Source organism: Gadus chalcogrammus, chromosome 11 (genome assembly GCF_026213295.1).
Source record: "Gadus chalcogrammus isolate NIFS_2021 chromosome 11, NIFS_Gcha_1.0, whole genome shotgun sequence".
In the NCBI taxonomy this organism is placed as follows: Eukaryota; Metazoa; Chordata; class Actinopteri; order Gadiformes; family Gadidae; genus Gadus; species Gadus chalcogrammus.
Window position 1 is genome coordinate 13,086,775 of NC_079422.1, and position 20,724 is coordinate 13,107,498.

Genomic DNA, 20,724 nt, shown 5'->3' on the forward strand with positions numbered 1-20,724 from the left:
AGGACATGCTCACTGCGCCACTGAAAGAGAGGTGTTTTCAGAGGAGAAGAGATAGGCTGCTTAAAAGATGTGAGCCATGAAGGTTAAACCGGAGACACGTACATTGTTGTTCTACAAAGTTAGCGTCTTTTTGCCTGTCGTGTCAGTCTAATGAGCGTTCTGGCCCTCGGCGTCTCTCTCTCTCCATCTCTCTGGCTCACCGTCTCCCTGAAAGTCTTTCAAGTGGCGTGAATCCAAAAGCTCTCCGGACCACGCTCCATTTGAGCACTGACTCGTTTGAAATTGGAAGTCAACCGAGCGAGAATAGCGATGAATGCTTAAGAGAAAAATATGATTTAAATCTTTTTGGGTCTGCGTGAGCCTTAGAACCGTGAGAAAAATCCTTCTGTCTCCCTCCCTTTGTCTTGTCTTGGCCCTATGAAGTACATTTGTGGGGAATTGGTAACACAAATTCTAAATAAAGAACACTGATATCAGGTTGTGTTTTTCCTCTTTTTACTGAGAGTAAACAGTGGAAACAGCCATTCTCCTCCTCTAATGGTGTGTTCCTGAATCCTCGGACGCCGTGTTCCGAGTCGGAAGTCTGAAAATCTCCCAGCTTTCTTGCGGCATTTCTCTGAGGCACGCCCCCTTTTTGTCCTCAACTCTCGGAATTCTGAGAGTAGGCCGAGAGCAGTGTTGATGCCCTCAACAAAATGGCTGTGCCCGTGAAGAGATTTTTTTTCTTTGTATTTGGACCACGTTGGTCATTTTAATGTCAATTTTAAATGCTATTACACACTTGATTACATTGCTACTTTATTCCGGTCGCCAATTTATGCATTGCATGATCTTGCCATGCGTGCAATACAATGTAAAGTCGTGTTGTTTGTTTTTGAGCCGGTTTGCTAAAGACGCTAATGTAGCTAACAATAAACAACGACTAGCCAATTTCATGACACAATCAAAAGTCCAACAGGAATGCTATAAATGCTACGAGAACGGAAATTACGTCAAAAGTGCAACTCGGAAGGCTGGCGTCCGAGGATTCAGGAACACAACATAAGCCCCATGATTTGCATCACAATGACTTCTCCCCGATGTTAATGAAGGCTTGAGTGCATGGCTCTTAGAGCACCACTGTATCTACTACTTACTGCTTCAGGTTCCCGCTCTCATACGTCAAGTCTCCTTTGAGTCTCTTTGGATGGACTGAAGAGACACACATGGAGCTCTTCACTATAGGTCAAGCGACCATCGCTCTCTTGAGTATCACCTTCTTCTGTTCAGGTGTACGGGCCTCTGTATCAGAATGGATGTGATGCTGCCTGACGTAAGGCCACTCTTTGGCCATTCTGTGACAAACGCTGCCCACCGGGAGCCAGCATCCCTATCATATCATGCCTTTGATGTGAAGGCTTTCATTAGAAACATTAACGCTTTGTCTATGGTGCTCCAAAGACACAGGGTTATCAAGCCTTCTGATTGGTTGTGCTTGGATGGTGACCTGAACATGAGTCAGATCATGTGTTACTACAATCAGAAATAAGCATCAGATAAACGGGACAGCAAACATGGTATATATATTTTTCGCAGACTCGCAGCTATTGCAGATGTTACCTTGAGGCCACTAGGGTAAACGTCCTGGATTTAAATACTCATATGTATAAAATGTAGTTTGTATCATATTAATCACGACAAAATAAACTTTACAGCATCTCCAAAGACAGAAGTGTCATGCCAGAAAGTCTTTGCTAAAATATGATAAACATGTAGAACTTGGAGAGGCCACGTAGCATAGCAACAAAACAGTCCATGTAGCAGAGACAGCCAACACCAGCCAAACGTCTGACTAAATTACTGGAAAGAGATAAGATTTCACATGTTGCAGGAAATTCTTACCTTGAGGACCAAACTGATTTTCTAAGCACTTGGCAAGAGAGAGTTTTTCTCCTTTAACAGTCTGAGGGAAGGCAGGTTACGTTTTTTTATCAGGCACGAAGGTACAACACACACAAAAACACACAAACACACACACGGCTCAGTAAAGGACCTGTCTGTCATGCTGCCAACCCAAAGCTGCAAGTCAACTTCTGCTTACATCAGCTAACCTCCACAGCAGGCGGCGCACAGCGCTTTGGTCGTTAAACCAGACCAGCAACGATGAATCCCGTGGCGCCCGCTGGTTTTAATAGCATATTGACCCCCAGGGACCTCATCAAGCGCCCCCCCCTCTACCGCCTGCTCTCCCTCGTCATTTGTTTGGAAACATTGCAGTGGATTGGTGGGGGTGGGGGGGGGGGGGGGGGGAGTTGGAGATCAACCGAGTGACTCATTCAGACTAGACAGCCTCTGCCCCCCCACTCCCACCTCGACCCCACCACACATTCACACACACACACACACACACACACACACACGCACACACACACACACATACCCTCACATCCACACACATCCCCTCCTCCCTACGCTCTCGTCTGGTCCATGTGCTGCTTCTAGTTTGCCAGAATCAATAGGAATATGCTTGCCTGCTTGTCTCTGTTCAAGATGTACCCCATTAAATAGTCTGTCTCTTTCTATTCATTTTCGTTTTTTGTCCTCCACCCTTCCCTCCACATCGTCCAACCATCCTCTCCACCCACACATTCAGATTCTGCATACTCCAGGACTAATTTGATGGTTTTAACCCTTGGTTGAACTGTTTAAGCGTCTGTCTGGGAGCTGATGCTGCCACCCCCTCAGTATCATGGGTCTTACCATTTAGATAAAGGTTGTTTACATTTACCCCATCACCCCTTCTCACACATGAGGAGTCTCTGGTGAGGGTTCAGCATTTTAAACGTTCACATTCCTTCATTCAGGAAATCTTTTAAAAAACGTACCTTGATATGTAACTCTTTGACAATTTATTATGCACATTTTATCGTATTTCACAAATGTCTTTTCTCAGAACCCTACGGAACAGAACGTGTCATCAACCAACATTACTATTTAAAGACTACATCTAAAAAAGGGCCGTTCTAAACCTTATTCTAAGCCTGGCATTCCTTATCCTAAAGTCTTCTTGACATGCGAGGGCTGTTCCCCTACCTGCCTGTTAATACGATTACAGCACCCGTGCGACTGGGCTGCATGGTCCCGCCCCTCTTGTCAGACGTGCCTGTTGTGTCGGTACAGAGGAGACATAATCACCATCTCGTGTCTGGCTCTCTCTATAGCGACGGTTGCCTCCGGCAGGTGTCTTTAGGGTGTTAGCGTCTGCCGCGGTGGAGTCTCATTAATGCAGCAGCTTCCCTGTTTCCCGAAGAGACGCCGAACACACAACGCACCGGTCTACACACTAGATACACACTTAAATAGACTGAGGGGCTGCAATCACACACAAACGAGAAACAGCAGGTTCTGCCTCTTGATTAAGGCATTTAGATTCTACGCACAATCGCACAAACATAAACAAGTAAATAAGAGCTTGGTACGTAACCGTCCACACACGTCTTTGAGGGGCTCCTCTACCTTTGTCTCATCTTCAACGCCACTGCTCTATTCACCTTAAGAGGCTTTGGGAAAAAAGACAAGACGAGGTTTCTACGCGGCAGCACCATCCGTCTTTCAATCATCCCACCATGTGAACAATGGAGAAATCGTTGCTTGGTGAATGACATGGCCTCGATAGACCTAGATCCAGGAGATCACAGAGAAGGAGAAGCCCTGTCAGTCAGTAGCGGCTTTGCTTTATCTCATCTAAGAGATGAGATAAAGGTTTTCTGGAGTCGTGTGCATTCCTTTGAACGATAAACCTGATTTCTTAAGACCAGGAAGCAGAAATGATGCAGAAGCGAACGGTGGTCATGGAAAGGGGATCTAGTGTGGAGTCAACCATGACGTGATCAACAGAAGGCGTGAACATTCTTCTGTTTTTCTTTTGCCAAACATATGGGCTCTGTTGTTTTCCGCCGTTTAATTGTCATTTTGCAAGACAACATATGTTCTGTCACACCCTATCGAAAAGTGATGAGGGATAGCAACCCAGAAGTAAATCCTATCTGTAGAACTCCACAAAGAGGCAGTCTTGGTCTCCCTGCCCGTTAACAGGATTTCAGTGTTGACTGACTATGGTGGAACAGGCAAAGCTACCGATTCCAGCTCTCCAAGGAACGGCTTACATAACCAAATGCAGCAATTGAAATATGAACAGCTAGGGAAATGAAGGCAAAGAAAGTGGCCAGGAAAAAGTAATGACGTGGGGAAGCTGGATGGAAGTGCTAACCGCAAAAACAGACAGCAAGTTAGCCAAAACAACATCGCTTAGAGCACCTTTAAAGAGAATGCATGGCATTGTCAAGCATCAATATGATACAGAATTATGTTTAGAGAAATACAATTAAAGGCCTACAATACAAACAGGCAAAATCTTCATTCTGTTAAATGTTTTAAACTGAAGGAGTTTTTGATTGGCACCTTTGAGGGCACATACAAACACCATCAAATATACAATGGTAATTCTATGTCATTCCTGCAAAGGAGACCTACCTAAAAACAAAAACAAATCGAATTGTGAAACAAATCGAGAAAAAATATGGTTTGCAAAGACTTATACGTGTTGCAAATACAAAGGAGTTTAGTTTCAGTTGCTTTGTTTTGGGTACGCTGAGGGCCCAAGTGTGGGCAAGACACCAAAGGTCAAGGTTCAACGGAGAACAAGCTTAGGCATTTTCCCAAAAGACAAAAAAATGGATCCATGGTAAATAAAACATCCAGTTGGTGCTGGCTGGGTCTGGGTCACAACATCAGAGGACAATCTCCCTCTCTGCTGTGTGAGAGGAGCCCACAGCCTGTTACTCTATAACTCCTTCTACACTCTATAGTTTAAACTCAATTGTATTCATATTCGCAGTTAGAGACTAAAAGGCTTCACAGGCCTGAGCCCTGGCCCCCTAAGAGCCATGAGGAGCTCCTTTAAGGATCAAGGAAGACAGAAAGGGATGGTGAGCAGTGCAGTGGTGCCTAAAGGACCCTATAGGTGGCATATTTATAGGGTTCCCCTGTTGCCTGGCTCACTGCCCGATGTTATCAAACAGCAGCATTGCTGGCTGCTGATTAGCAAGAGGGCTCTCAGGTGTGTAGCTCCGCTCAGGTGCATTGCTGATCTGGGACCTGCTGTCTGGTAGCATGGTGGTGCTGAATGTTTTTGGGCCTCATACGTAAGTATTTAAGGCCATGCATGTGGTGATCCAGTGTTAAGAGGGTAGGTGAAAATGTGGTGTTGCTCTCAACCACCAGGAGGAAGTGGCGGTAGAGAAGGACGATTAGGAGCTGATCCCACTTCCTGTCATGGTCTCCGTCTGGTCAGCCGACGGACGGAAAAAATTGAAAACGCTAATTAATCTTGCAGGTCTGTTGTTTCCTACCCCGATACTGCCAGCCAATTAGGAGAGTGAGGGAGATGGACAGGCATAACCATCAGTTTCTCGGCCCGTCTGCCACAGACGGCGAGTCAATATCCGGTGTCAGCGTCGCGTCACGGTGTCACTCTCGGTTGCCTCTCTGATCGATAAAGCTTTGGATCTGCATGGACTCACCATCATCCACATCCTCGCATGTCAGCCCTTAACGAGCCAGTGGATGTGTCAGTCGATGGGAGGGTGTGTGTGTGTGTGTGTGTGTGTGTGTGTGTGTGTGTGTGTGTGTGTGTGTGTGTGTGTGTGTGTGTGTGTGTGTGTGTGTGTGTGTGTGTGTGTGTGTGTGTGTGTCTGGTGTGTGTGTGTGTGTGTGTATGTGATTGTGTGTGTGTGTTTGTGTGTGATTAAGTGATAACCAGTGTAATCTATTTTATGCATCAAGCAGGATCTTCAAGAGGTGCATCAATGTTATGCTATATGTTGAGAGCTCCCCTGTCTCAGTTGCGTCCAATTGCAAAAAATGACTTATTTGTCTTTGAAAACAATTTACTCCAAAATTTCTTTCTTTTTTTTGTGTTGTCCCAATTCTACACTCTTGTTTTACACTTTATGCATTATTTATTCTAACTTTCTCCCTGACTGGTTTTACCCTGAAGCTGGAAGTAGGTCAATGTTGTATTATTGCTGTTTCTCCTCACAAAAACGATGTAGCATTCTGTATTAATACAATGTTATGGAGCCTGATCCACAAGACCTTAAGGCTGTGTTTTTCTCCAAAAAAAGTAATCGAAATAAATATGTGTTGAATTGCTACAGGTTGAACAGATAAATCAGTTTGTGCTTCAATAAACAGAGCACACTGATCATTGCAGCTTTGTATTGACGCCAAAAGCAAGGTCTACACCGTGTGATGCAGCCCAGCCCAGAGAAGAGCCTTCGAAATGTTAACATCCTATTATAGCTGCACAATTAAAGATATGCTGATTCTGATGAAGACCGAGAGCAGTTAAACGTGTGACATTATTGGAACATCTGCAGACCTGCAGTGCAGATTGCCTTTTTGATTGGTTATTATACACACCGCCTTTCATGTGCCGGTCCCTGTGCAACCGGCGAGCGCTCAGCCAAACGGCATCAGTCCGTCCCTGTTCCAGATGATTGCCATGAAATAGGGACGCCCGCCCGGAGTTCACTGCAGGGGGCCTCCACGTGTTCTGAAAGCCCGTTGAGCATCAGCGATGTCTTTATGATGAATGATCTCTAATTAACCAAATACTTTAGAAGATCCTTGTTACTGAACCGTGACCTCCCGGCGCGAGGAGTGAGCCACCGAGGATATCTATTATATTAGATTCTTCAGTTGAACTGGCAGCTTGGAATTTTTGTCATTCATAATGTGAACTCAAGCTGTCAGGTCTTTTGAGACAGCCAAGGGTGTTCCATCTGGGGGATGTGTGCTCCTTTTTGTCCCCTTTCTCAAAACCAAGTCTCATTGTACGTGTGTGCGTGTGTCTATGTGTGTGTGTGTGTGTGTGTGTGTGTGTGTGTGTGTGTGTGTGTGTGTGTGTGTGTTTGTGAGCGGTGTGGCACCGCTTTGTGTTAGCCTGGAAACAAGGCTGATAGACACACAGGTGCGGACAGAAGAAAAAATATGGGTCAGAGTGAGAAAGTAACACATCTTTGTGTTACTTTAGCATTGATCTCCCTCCTTTTCACAACTTTCCAAAAGGTGTCTGTCTGGGAGTGCTCAGCTTTTCGCCACAAAGCTTATCTCATGAACCGCGACACATCCCATTTCTCCGTTGTGATTAGGTACAGAATGGGCCTGTAGGCCAGGCAGCAGGAAATAGATTGTTGCCTGTTGTGAAAGGAATCCGATTCCTGGCAGAATGAGTAAATCCGCTCGTGGATCACGACAACAGAGCCGGCTGTCCATCCATAGATCCAAATGGTTTGAATATCCGTCATGGTGACCTTAAGACAATGAATGAGTAAGTGTTCTCCCCTTCATGATCATGATGTTGGGGATGTGAGTTTGAATTTATACGTGTTTCTGCAAGGGCATGTCTGCTCGTACGTGTTTGTACATATATGTGTGTGCGTGTTCATGCGTGTGCGTGCATGTGTGAGTGTATGTGTCTGTGTGGATGCGTGTGTGAGTGTGTGTATGTGAGTGTGTGTGTGAGTGCATGTGTGAGTGTGTGTCTGCGTGTGTGTGCGTGTCTGAGTGTGTGTTTGAGTGTGTTTGCTTGTATGTGTGTGTGTGTGTGTGTGTGTGTGTGTGTGTGTGTGTGTGTGTGTGTGTGTGTGTGTGTGTGTGTGTGTGTGTGTGTGTGTGTGTGTGTGTGTGTGTGTGTGTGTGAATGTGTGTGGACCTGTATGCCTGTAAGCCACTCAACGCTTCATGAAAGAGTAATGAGCTCCCAGCAATGCGTCTGTCCCCGGAGATTTGAGGGATGCATGGGAATCCAATCCTTTTCGACACTTATATCGGCGTGACATTTCCACCCGGAGCACGCACACACACACACACATCCACAGAAAACACACAAAAGACAGAGACACAGACAGCCACACATACACACATGTGTGCAATCACACACACACTCAGACACACACATACACACAAACACACACAAATACACAAACATATACACACACACACACACACACACACCAAGACAAAGACACACACAACCACACACACACACACACGCACGTACACACATACACACATACACTTACACAGACACACTAACACACACCGCTGCCATCTGCTTGGCTTAGTGAATGACACAATGACCCAACCCCCCCCTGTCCCCTGTCCCCTGTCCCCTGTCCCCTCCTAGGTGCCAGGGTGGAGTCTCCCATCAAAACCGAGGATTCTGGGAGATTCTGGTCGGGCTTCTGTCTGTCTGGTCTCCTCCCAGCCTCCCAGTTCTCATCATCCCTGAGATAGTCTTGTGGCCTAGGTGGCCATTCACACGTGCACACATGCACACACACACACACACACACAAACAAACCAAGAGGTGTATGGGGAATGCAGGCAAAATGGAGTTACGAGTGGTGATACCTCATTGAAAATCTGGAGCACACACATGCTGCTAGGCAGACAGACAAAAAGGAAAAAAACGAACTCACACATTCACAATCACACACACATGCACATGCTCACAGACATATGAGAATGTGCACGGTCACATGAGCTTGCAAAGAGGCAGGCTTGATGGGAAACAGGAGAGGGCTGCTTAGGTGTTTCCATCCAATAGGAGATGACATGCTGGCCAGACTATTGGATTAGACCGTGAATAAAGTGGGCACATTTCTCCCTCCCACGAGCCCCTCTCTGTTTCCTTCCTTCCTTCCTCCGTTGTTTTGCTTCCAGGCTACGCGCAGTGACCAGGCTTCTTCTGCATCTTGAGCTACTAAGGAGGTAATGGCCCTCCCTGCTACATAAAATCAGGTCTCAACTCACTGCTAATGTATGTGTGACACATAACTGATTGTAGCGATACAGGTTTAATATGATCATGCTCCACAGGCATACTTAAGATCGCCCATGCATGTTAATAGGATCAACCCTTTTAGAACAACTAAAGCTACAGTGAGAGGGACAAGGACAGAACATCCTCAATTATATAAATACATTTTCCGTATGAGCTCCTTAAAGTACACCTTTGAAATGGTACTCCTCATTACCATATAATAGATGGATACAAATGACTACTTTCTGAAGGCTGTTAAGGAGCCTGCAGCGGCGATAATGATCCTGGATGAGAAGGTGTCTTCCTTTGTTCTTTCTGATGGTCAGACTTTTTTCTGATTAGTTAAATGTTCATGAAGAGGCCAAATTCCCACACTGTGATCCGTGCGGTCATCACAAACTCCATCTCCCTCATCGCGAAGACCTGTGTTCATATCCATTTGTTATTGAGCTTCTATTAAGTCTGCTCCCCCAGGTTCCTTCAGTCCAATAATTGCCTGACCGGAGGTCTGACCTGCGCGCCACAGGTCCGTCCTTCCGCTCTGTGGAACACCGTAATCCTCTCTGCACCGCGTGACACACAGTGGGCCATACATCAAGTTCCTGGAATACGTGACGTCAGGTAACACATGCAGGTCCATCCATCCGTGATTAAATCTGCATAAATCCATCTGTTCAGTCATCCATCCATGCACATCCATCCACCCATTCCCACCCCCACATCCCTCCATGGATTCAAACATCCATCCAGTTATCTTTCTATCCACATCAATCCCGAACAAACTGGTCAAATATATTGTCTGACGAATAGCTTGTAGTTATCAATGCTTTCGTCAATACCAGAGGTCCACCACTTTCATATACTTCCAGATGGTGCCAGAACACCTGGAGGTATTAACTCCCATCTATCCAGTTTGTACTGCTAATTAAAACGGGACAATCTTGGCATTACAGGCCATTATCAGCGGTTTAATCAAGCAGCACCTGCAGCACCAACGCAGAACACCGCTCACACCTAGAGGGCCTCAGAGTCAATTAACCACAACGAATGGGTTCACAATGACAATGAATGAGTGGACTTTTTGGGTTGTTACCCAACGCAGTCTGATGGATGCAGCGTGTTGCGTTTAGTGACTCTGCGGGAAGAGGAAGATCATTAGCAGGTAGCAAGATAGGGGAAGATGTGTGTGTGTATGTGTGTGTGTGTTTGTTATTAGAAAGTAATGCACAACCAAACGGGACACCCGTCATAGTTGATCATCAGATATTTTATTGTTTAGTTATCTATAAAAGATTCCTTAAATATTTATTCAGCCTCACACTGGATAGTTTGAACAGGTATTAGAGGAATATACATGGATATATTCAGATGCATTATTTACAATGATGAATTTCAATATTGGTGCTGACAATCAGCAATTATATTTTTAATTAAGATGTCAGTGTATCACGTAACTTTAACAAGTCACCGTAAAAACTTCTGTGCTGCGTGCTAGTTTGATGATGTCATAAAATGTCATCTGAGTTGTCTGCCAGACTCAGAAAAAACGAAATGACCCCAGTCTGACTCTAACTCTGGCTGGAGGGAACAACACGCACACTGTGTCACACACACACACACACACACACACACACACACACACACACACACACACACACACACACACACACACACACACACACACACACACACACACACACACACACACACACACACACACACAGACACAGACACTCACAAACACGCATACTCCCTCTCGCTCTCTCTTGCTCCCTCACACACACACACACACACACACACACACACACACACACACACACACACACACACACACACACACACACACACACACACACACACACACACAATCTCACACTCACACAAACACACACACAGACACACCCACACACATATAAAGTCACACACACACACACACACACACACACACACACACACACACACACACACACACACACACACACACACACACTCTCACAATCGCACACATACACACACACAATCTCGCAATCACACAAACACATACACATCACACACACACACACACACACACACACTCTCACACGCACGTCCACCACTATTCTCTGCTCATACTTTGAAGTTTGGAAAAATTGGTTATTGTGTCCCCGGGAGAGTTGGGGGGCACCACCACCCCCTCTGGTCGCCAGGGGCTGATCTAATGGACACTCTGATTGTGTGTGCGTCTGTGTTGTGTGTGTGTGTGTGTGTGTGTGTGTGTGTGTGTGTGTGTGTGTGTGTGTGTGTGTGTGTGTGTGTGTGTGTGTGTGTGTGTGTGTGTGTGTGTGTGTGTGTGTGTGTGTGTGTGTGTGTGTGATTGTGTTCATGTACGAATGTATGTATGAACAAATCGCTTAATGTGCTTTTGACTCCAGAGCAATATGACCTTGACCTTGGTAAAAGTGCCAGTCATTTGTTAAACTCACCCTCTCTCGCAGTGTAGACACATTCTAAAATCGGGCAGTTGGCCATCAATTGACATCGGTTATATTCCAAATTATTGTTTAACAGCTCCCACAGCTGCATCCTTTTTTTTCTCCAACCAAGGTAAGTGCCTGGCCTTCCCTGGCCAGGTATCTCTCATAGTGCAGACAAACAAACAAATCGACAAGGAATGATTCTGTGTTTACATGCTACTGTGCATGATCCCGGATTTCGAGAGTGAAGCGTGCGGTAAGAATTCTGTGTGAAGATAGTGGCCGGGTTTAAGGGAGCGTGATCAGTTTGATGTCTGAATCATGGCTGATTTACATCCCAACTAGATAAAGTCACCAATTAGCATGGGGTCTTAACAAACCGGCCAAATCCTTTAACACAGCATCCCCCCCCCCCCACGGACTCCCCCTACTCTTCCCACACTCCACCTCTCCCCCCATTGGGAGAGAGTGGCCAGGGCTGTCAGAGTGGTCAGTACACTGTGTCCTGTTCTCAGCCATGCCCAAGTAACCAGTGCCTCATTAAGAGTGGAGAACAATGCTTTATGTTGTGATATCCCATTGGTCATGGTCCCATCATGCAGCTCCTTCTGGTTTATTGTTCTCAGCAATGTGGTCTTCTATATGCGTATAAAGTCTATAGGGCCTAAGCTGTATACACACCAAGAGTACTCAAAAGCATGTTGCCTTCTTTCTGTTGTCTGTCCAAACCTGTTGAGATGTTTTGGCACCAGTTTACCATCAGTCCTTATCCGTCTTTCCTCCTGGGCTTGTGTAGCTTTCTTATCTCTGAGTCTCCTTGAAGTAAATAAACAGGATTTTCTCCTCCTCCTCCGAACACAAAAATATCTTACACTTGGAAACATTTGAATGTTTGCTTTACTACAAAGAGATATACAACTTTGTCTACTATAATGTCCAAAGACCTCCATTATGATTCTCGGCAGTATCTTATACATTTTATTATTCATTTATACTGAAATGAATGTTGATTTTCTGCTGCAATTTGGGTGATGCATATTAATCACTATTTGAATAAGTTATTGCATGAAAGAACAAGGCGCTTGCTAATGGTTGCATGAGGCCCCAACATTTGGTATGAACAGTGTGGTGGTAATGAAGACGCAGCGTCCCCTGTCTCTGTCTGTGGAGGGTCCCTAATGAGCTGGGTCAATACGATATAACCAAAAAATCCATATTAATGGATGTAGCTGTATTTGTTTTTAAAATGCGAAAAATAAAATGTTCTTCTCATAGTCCAAAAGGGCATATTTCTACTAATCTACCCATGAAATGTAATTGATACAGCTTTGTTCACCAATATGTAAAGTGAGACGATCGTACTGATTCGAAATATTTACCGGGAGATTAGTGTGACGCATACGCACACACGCACGCACACATGCATGCACTCTTGAGAAAAAAAACACACATAAGGTGAGAGGGCTGCAAAGAGTGGAAAAGAGCAACATTGTAGATTAAACAACCAAAAAAGCTCCCCTACCTCTCTGCTCACTCCCTCCATACGTTTCTCTGCCATTGAAAATCGTTGCATTTCACGCACCTGTGATTGAAAGACAAGATGGATTCCCTGAACCAAACCAAGTGATATCTTTATACTGGGAAGGGCTGCTACCATACAACACTCCTTTCAGGGCTTCTAAACAATATATAGCCCCCGTGATATTTGTGTTCATATTCTGCTATTTCACATACTGGTTGATATCTCCCATCCTCTGCATCTTTTATAATCACATGATAGGGCAGATGCAACACACACGCGGTTCTGTTTTATATCAAACACATAGCAACATGAGCTGGCATTCGAGTGTCAGCCTCAATTTGAGGCAGCCTAACACAACACAGCCCAGTTATAAATATCAGCAACAGCACATTGTTCTAGATACCAGAATAGCAGAAGAAGAAAGCGAGAATAAATTAATACATTGATCACTTCTACTCATGATGTGATCATTTGCATAGAGAGATGTGTGGGTGATAAGTATTTTTTGCCACAATTGGCAACTGATGGGAATGATTATTTTTGTGCCCGTAGATAAGCAATTGGGGGAATGGTGTTAGGGGGGTGGGAGGCGGTGTGTGTGTGGGGGGGGGTGGCAGGCATCTTCCCACTCTGTTTAAGTAGAAGTGATTGTAACAGATGGAAATGTGCGATGACATGGAACGCCTGCTTAGTAGCAGAGTTTCACGTACACATCCACACAGAGCCTGTAGGAACTGATGCAGCTTCAGGCTCAAATCAACGCTTCACACTTTACATATTCTGTCTGGCTTGCACACACACACACACACAAGCACACACACACACACACACACACACACACACACACACACACACATACACACACACACACACACACACACACACACACACACACACACACACACACACACACACACACACACACACACACACACACACAGATACACACACACACACACACACACACACACACACACACACACACACACACACACACACACACACACACACACACACACACACAAACAAACACACACACCACCAAACACAGCCTGCGTCGTGACAGCAGATCCTCCCATTCCTGACATTTTTCTCCCTTATTAATTTCAAGCAAACAAATATCAACTCTTCTTCAGTTGTTTTTTCGTAACATCGCCGAAGACCTTCGTCCGTCTCCGAGAGCCTGGGACTGTGGCGTGATGCTCTGCTGGAAGCTGATGCGGCCAGCAGAGTTTTCCCATTACCTTCCCCTAATGACTGGGCAGTCTGCAGTCTTTATGCCATCTGTGTTAAGCTCCTCAGCAGGCAGTGGCTGGAGCGCCTTGCCTTGCATCCATCAGCCCAGTCAGATGGTAATGATGCAGCTGAGCCACGGGGAAGGGGGATGAGGGCCAGACATCTTCATCTTCCTCCTCAGGTGGCTGGATGACCTACACACAAACACACACAGACAGACCCAGAACCACACACACAGATGAACGCGCACACGCACACACACCCACGCACGCACACATAGACACAAACCGACACACATACACACACACACACACACACACACACACACACACACACACACACACACACACACACACACACACACACACACACACACACACACACACACACACACACACACACAGATGAAAACGCATGAACGCACACACGCAGGAACGAACACACCCACAGTCAAATCCCCACAAGGGGACCCATATGAACACACACGCACACACAAACAGGCACACACACAGACAGACACCCATGCACACGCAAACACACACACATACACACACATACACACACATACCCTCTCTATCTCTACCTCTCACTCACTCTCTCTCACTCATACACACACACGAGGTCGTAAATTCCTCACAAAAGCAGAGCGGCTCTATCTGTAGTGCTTTTAATATTTTTTTCCTGTACTTACCTTCCCCCCCCAAGTCTGTTACCCAATAATGACTTGGGCTACGTTGTATTTCACTAATGGATGGCTCTCTGCTAATGGACCCCACTGTTGTGGTATAAAGCACTAAAAGCACCAGCAAGGGGCTCTCTACTGTTCTTGTCACCCCACTTGGACGGGGAAACGTTGACTTCTGTTCTTTTCTGCTGTTGTTTTTGCTGCCAATTTCTTAATTGTTTTGGGAAAATGTCACCGTAGCCAAATTTATTAATTGACAATTTTTCTGTAACAATGTAAATATAGTCAACTTTGGACTCCCTCCCCCATAAATGGGCCAAGTAAAAGAAATGGATTTGGTTTACTAATGAGAGTCAGGGAAAGTAAGATTTAACTCTGGGGTTCTGCAACTAAGCTAAAGCCGTTTCTGATTCCTTCCGTCTTCATTACAAGGACCTCAGAGGTATTGTAATCCACCATCACTCCTACCTACACCTCAATTGGTCAGTACAGGATGCCGACGGACAGATTGAGAAGGAAAGAAAACCAGCTTCCTTGCAGCTCAGAAGCCCCACACAACCAGATTTATAACAAGAATTTGGTGAAACGTATGATTGATAGCGAAGCTCCCTAACGTCTCAAATTTAAATAATGTCCCACATTAGTTTGAGATATTGAGATCCTTCTGTTTTCATCCCCTTGACATCCAGTTAACTCCATGAGTGGATTGTTTTTGGATGATGATGTAATTTATTTATTTGTACAAAATGTCAAGGATGCCATGGGGGGAAACATGTTGTTGGTGTGTGTGTGTGTATGTGTGTGTGTGTGTGTGTGTGTGTGTGTGTGTGTGTGTGTGTGTGTGTGTGTGTGTGTGTGTGTGTGTGTGTGTGTGTGTGTGTGTGTGTGTGTGTATGTGTGTGTGTGTGTGTGTGTGTGTACTGAAGATTCAACAACGCAGATTTTGTTGCCGCCGTATTCAAGTTCTCCCTTGCATTTTCTTTTTAGCTTCAAGATTCAAGCCAATGTTAGAGTTAGATTACAAGTATCATCATCTTTTTTATCCTATCAAAAATTAAGTTACCTGCCTGGTGTGAAATTTGATCTAGAACCATGCTATGAATTCAGTTAGGTTTCCAGATTGATTACAAGCACACGTTTCCCCCGCAAATTGCTAATGTAGCCCAACAGGACATACTGGGAAGACAGATTGATTGAACATGGCAGCTATGAATGGTTGACATGGTGCTTGTCAATCAAAGGAGATCTTATGTCACTTGCTGAAGTGTCCCGTTGATTTTACCCTTCAGCTTACAAGTGTGATATCATCTCAATCTGCAAATGTTTGCTCTAATTGAAAGCAGTTCAACTAAGGATATATTCTACACACGAAGAATGAGGAAATAGTAGTTTGTTCTCTTTTAATAGTTTGCTTCATCAACATATCTGAAGTCAACGTGTTGCATCACTACACTTACACATTGAGACCCTTACATTAGAGATACTGCTGGAGTTACTTCAGACATTTTCATCACAACAAGTATAAGTGAAGAGTAGACCACACTTTTAATATAATGACTTGTGACCTCCAACGATTTTACACGACCACTGAAACCTCTATGCCTATACGGCACCGGACATTCTTTATAGGGTCCTCGAATACACTGATCTTGTTTTTTGGGCTGCGGGTGACACGTTTGTCTACACATTATTGCACTGAGCTACGTAGATTTAGACATCATTACAGAATAGGCACAACCGCGCCTTTACATTCAAACATTTCAGCACCCTGGACAGCTCTTCATGCAGCTACATGCCAACACACACCGGTTCTGAAGCACCTCAGAACTGCCCTCTGTATCGTGACACGCCTCTAGTTTATTGACTCGTTCAGACTGTGTTCGCTCGGGGAACTCCGGCTCATGTTGGACAAGCTCACCATCAGAGACTTCACCTTGTGTGCGTAATAGTTTCTCAGGTTGACCGACGGCACCTCTTTGATACCCTCGTCGAAATCGCAGCTCCTCATCGCGATCTCCAACTGCTTCTGCCTCTTGTAAAACAAGGAGAACTTGTTGAAGATCAGCGTGATCGGGAGGACCACCACCAGGATGCCGGCCAAGATGCACGCCGACGCCGTCAGCTTCCCCGCGATCGACGTGGGCACCACGTCCCCGTAGCCAACCGTGGTCATGCTCACCGTGGCCCACCACCAGCACGCCGGGATGGTGGACAGGTCCTCGCTGTCCTCCTTCTCCACGGTGTACGCCATCACGGAGAAGAAGGACACCCCCACGGCCAGGTAGAGCAGCAGCAGGCCCACCTCCTTGTAACTGTTCTTCAGCGTGGCGCCCAGCGAGCGCAGCCCCGTGGAGTGGCGCGCCAGCTTCAGGATGCGGAATATCCTCATCAGCCGCAGCACCTGCGCCACCCGGCCCAGGTTGGCCAGCGCCGGGCTGCTCTCCGCCACCAGGTTGATGACCAGCGTGAGGTAGAAGGGCAGGATGGACACCAGGTCGATGATGTTCAGCGGGTGCTCGAAGAAGCGCAGGAGGTCCGGCGCCACCACGAAGCGCGCCGCCAGCTCGAAGGTGAACCAGCCGATGCCCACGTGCTCCACCGTCTCGAAGCGGGGGTCCTCCACCAGCTGACCCTCGGCGTCCACCAGGCTGTACTCGCTCATGCTGTTCATGCACATGGTGGCGATGGAGCCCAGCACCACCAGGATGGACAGGATGCTGATGACGCGGCTCGCCACCGAGTAGCCCGGGTTGTCCAGCATCAGCCAGACGTGGCGGCGGGCGCTGCCCAGCGGCTGCTTGTCGAACTTGGACGCGTCGTTGTAGAACTCCAGCAGCTCGTCGAAGGAGGAGGTGGTGCTGCCCTCCTCGGAGCGGTCCTCCCAGTCCTCCCGCCGCTCCGGGTCCATCTTGCGGCAGTGGTAGGCGTTGCTGCAGCACGAGTCGATGAAGAACTCGTTGATGCCCCAGTACTCGATCTCCTGGCTGAAGGAGAAGATGCACAGCTCGGCCATGACGTGCAGCCGGCCCGTGTTGTAGAAGTTGAGCACGTAGGGGAAGAGCGCCGGGTTGCGGTCGAAGTAGAACTCCTTCTCGGCGTCGTCGTAGTCGTCGCACAGCTCCAGGATGGACTCCTTGGACTGGCAGGTGAGCAGGCGCGCCAGCCGGGTCTCGGGGAAGCGGGACAGCGTGTTGGACCACAGCTTCTTCTTGAAGCCGCCCACGTTGATGCGTATGGCGGCGTCCTCCTGGATGTAGGCCCCGGCGCCAAGCCCCCCGACGCCCTGACCCAGAGTCATGTCTGGGAGGAGGGGGAGGCCACAGGGTCAGCGTGCTATACTGCTGCTGCTACTGCTGTTACTACTAGCGCACTGATAACCGTGTGTACGCACAAACACACACACACACACACACACACACACACACACACACACACACACACACACACACACACACACACACACACACACAGAAATACACAGGCAAGCGAACACACAGACAAACCCATACACAAACAAGCACATATACACACGGACACAATCGCGCATACATACAAACAAAAGCACACGCACACACACGCACACGCAATCACCTGGACGCAAAGGCGTCCACACAGAAAACTAAGTTCAAGGCAATGGACGCTCTAAAAGGGTTTCCATTATTTTATTGAAAGCTATTATCACTCCGTTAGTATGATGATCACACTTGCTTGTCTTCGGATAAAATGATCATAGAATAGCCAACATAAATATATTTCTGCATGTAGCTAAGATACTTACTTTACTGGGCGCCAAGTACACCGTTTCTCCACGAAAACACGCGGCGTGACATTGAACCTGTTGGCATTCTCAAGGTTATTTAGTGTTAGAAACTTGTGACCAAGTTTTGCCCGAGAAGACTATCCTCTGTCCTTTCCTTTGCTGCCTAATCGACATCGAAGAAGACCGCTCCCCTTGTTGTCTCAAAATATAGGATAGACATTAGAAAAAAAGGCAAGCGTCTCTTGGACAGCGCGATGTTTTCTCTAGACTTCACATTTGAAACTGTTTACGATCACGGAAAACACGAGTCGATCAACTGGAACTCCCCTTTTCAGATATCCGAGTGTAAAGTCACAGAGCAGCGCACTCACACACACACACACACACACACACACGCCTCGACGGCTTATTTTGTTTGTGCGAGGGAATTCCTTCCTCCCGTCGCCCTCGCTCTCCATCCCACAGTGGTCTCTCTATCTGTTGCTGCGCAGCAACACGTAGCTCAGTGCAACGCCCCCCACTGACACCACAACCCCCCACCCACCACCCCGGAGTGATCTCAACATCTCCGTGATGCCGAGTAGAGAGAGCGAGAGAGAGCGAAAGAGGAAGAGAGAGAGAAAGAGCGAGAGAGAGAGAGAGAGAGAGAGAGAGAGAGAGAGAGAGAGAGAGAGAGAGAGAGAGAGAGAGAGAGAGAGAGAGAGAGAGAGAGAGAGAGAGAGAGAGAGAGAGAGACGGAAGGAGAGAGAGAGTTAGGGAGGGAGAGAGAAAGAGCGGAGTAGAAGGATGGGGATGGTAAGGAAGATGGAGGTTTAATCTGATTAAGGTTTGTTCCAGGTACCAACACATTAAACCATTTCCTTAAATATCAGCGTTAAATATCGATAAGATAACAAATACTTCAGATACCGTAATCATATTGACGTAGTGAGGGCTAAAGATTCTATCAATTATTAATATTAATATTATATTAATAATTTAGTCAGTTCTTTGTTTCATAACAAATTGTGTACAGATATCATCTGTACATATAGGATTTAGGAATTTACAGGAGGCACACAGGCACACACACACAGTCACACGCACACGCACACACACACACACACACACACACACACACACACACACACACACACACACACACACACACACACACACACACACACACACTCTCTCACACACACACACACACACACACACACACACACACACACACACACACACACACACACACACACACACACACACACACACACACACACTCACACACACACACACACACACACACACACAAAAGCGTGCAAACCAGCACACACTCGCGTGCGCGTGTGCGCACACCCTCTGTTTAAATGATGACCACAGAATGGACTTTTTCCAATGGCTCTCTCACACACAGACCATCCCTGATACGACTCTGCGTGATTGTGATTATAAACTGATTCAACTGGACCTCTCCCCCCTGCTCTTGTTGGCTCAGACAGTCCAAATAAATCCCTGTGCAGCCTTTCATTTCCATCCATATCTACCACCACCTGGTGGGATTTGAGTTATTATTCCAGCAAGTCTGCTTCATTGGAACTGGAGTCTCTTGCACAAATGTCTAATGTGTGCGTGTGTACTACACAGGAAGAAGGGGTTAGGATTTACATCAAACATAAGGATTATATTGTACCAATATTAATCCAATGTTTATTCCTTATCTTCAAGCCCCTTAAGCCCTGTTGAATGTTGAGTCTTGAGTCGTGTTTGAGACCCTTCACCCTCTCACAAGCCTTCAAGGTATTCTGTTTTTGAAGGCACACACGCCGCCTCCATTTATTTGGCTGTGGGTGGAGAAGCGTCACAGTTATTGTTTGGGATCTCCACCGGTTAATTCAGAGCTTCTCACAGGAGGACTGACAATCATTGCCTGCTGTGATTTATGTCATGCGGACAGATTCATTTTTCATATTCAGTCTTTTTGTTTGGTTCCCCCCTTTCCCACCGTTGTTAACGTAAATCCATTCCCGGATGATTCTGTGATGGATTTAGATTCCACAGTTAAGTCCTTATTTGATGCTTTCCGTGCTAGCCGATGGAGACTGATGCTTCTCAATGAAAACATGAGGTCTCGTTTCAAACCTGGCAGTTCTGTGAAACATGAAATCTCGTTTCAAACCAATCTCAGCCTCTGGAAATGTTCCTGGCTGATGTTAAATA

At 46.4% G+C, this 20,724-nt stretch overlaps 1 protein-coding gene across 1 annotated transcript; it reads right to left on the reverse strand.

The window, feature by feature from the left end:
- Positions 1-16,158: 16,158 nt before the first annotated feature.
- On the reverse strand, positions 16,159-18,981 carry LOC130392490 (potassium voltage-gated channel subfamily S member 2-like). Its single transcript, XM_056603010.1, has 2 exons — positions 18,544-18,981; positions 16,159-18,065 (listed from the first exon to the last, which is right to left on the reverse strand). The coding sequence occupies exon 2, from the start codon at positions 18,061-18,063 to the stop codon at positions 16,618-16,620; it is 1,446 nt and encodes a 481-aa protein (XP_056458985.1). The 5' UTR covers positions 18,064-18,065; positions 18,544-18,981; the 3' UTR covers positions 16,159-16,617.
- Between the last annotated feature and the right edge of the window lie 1,743 nt (positions 18,982-20,724).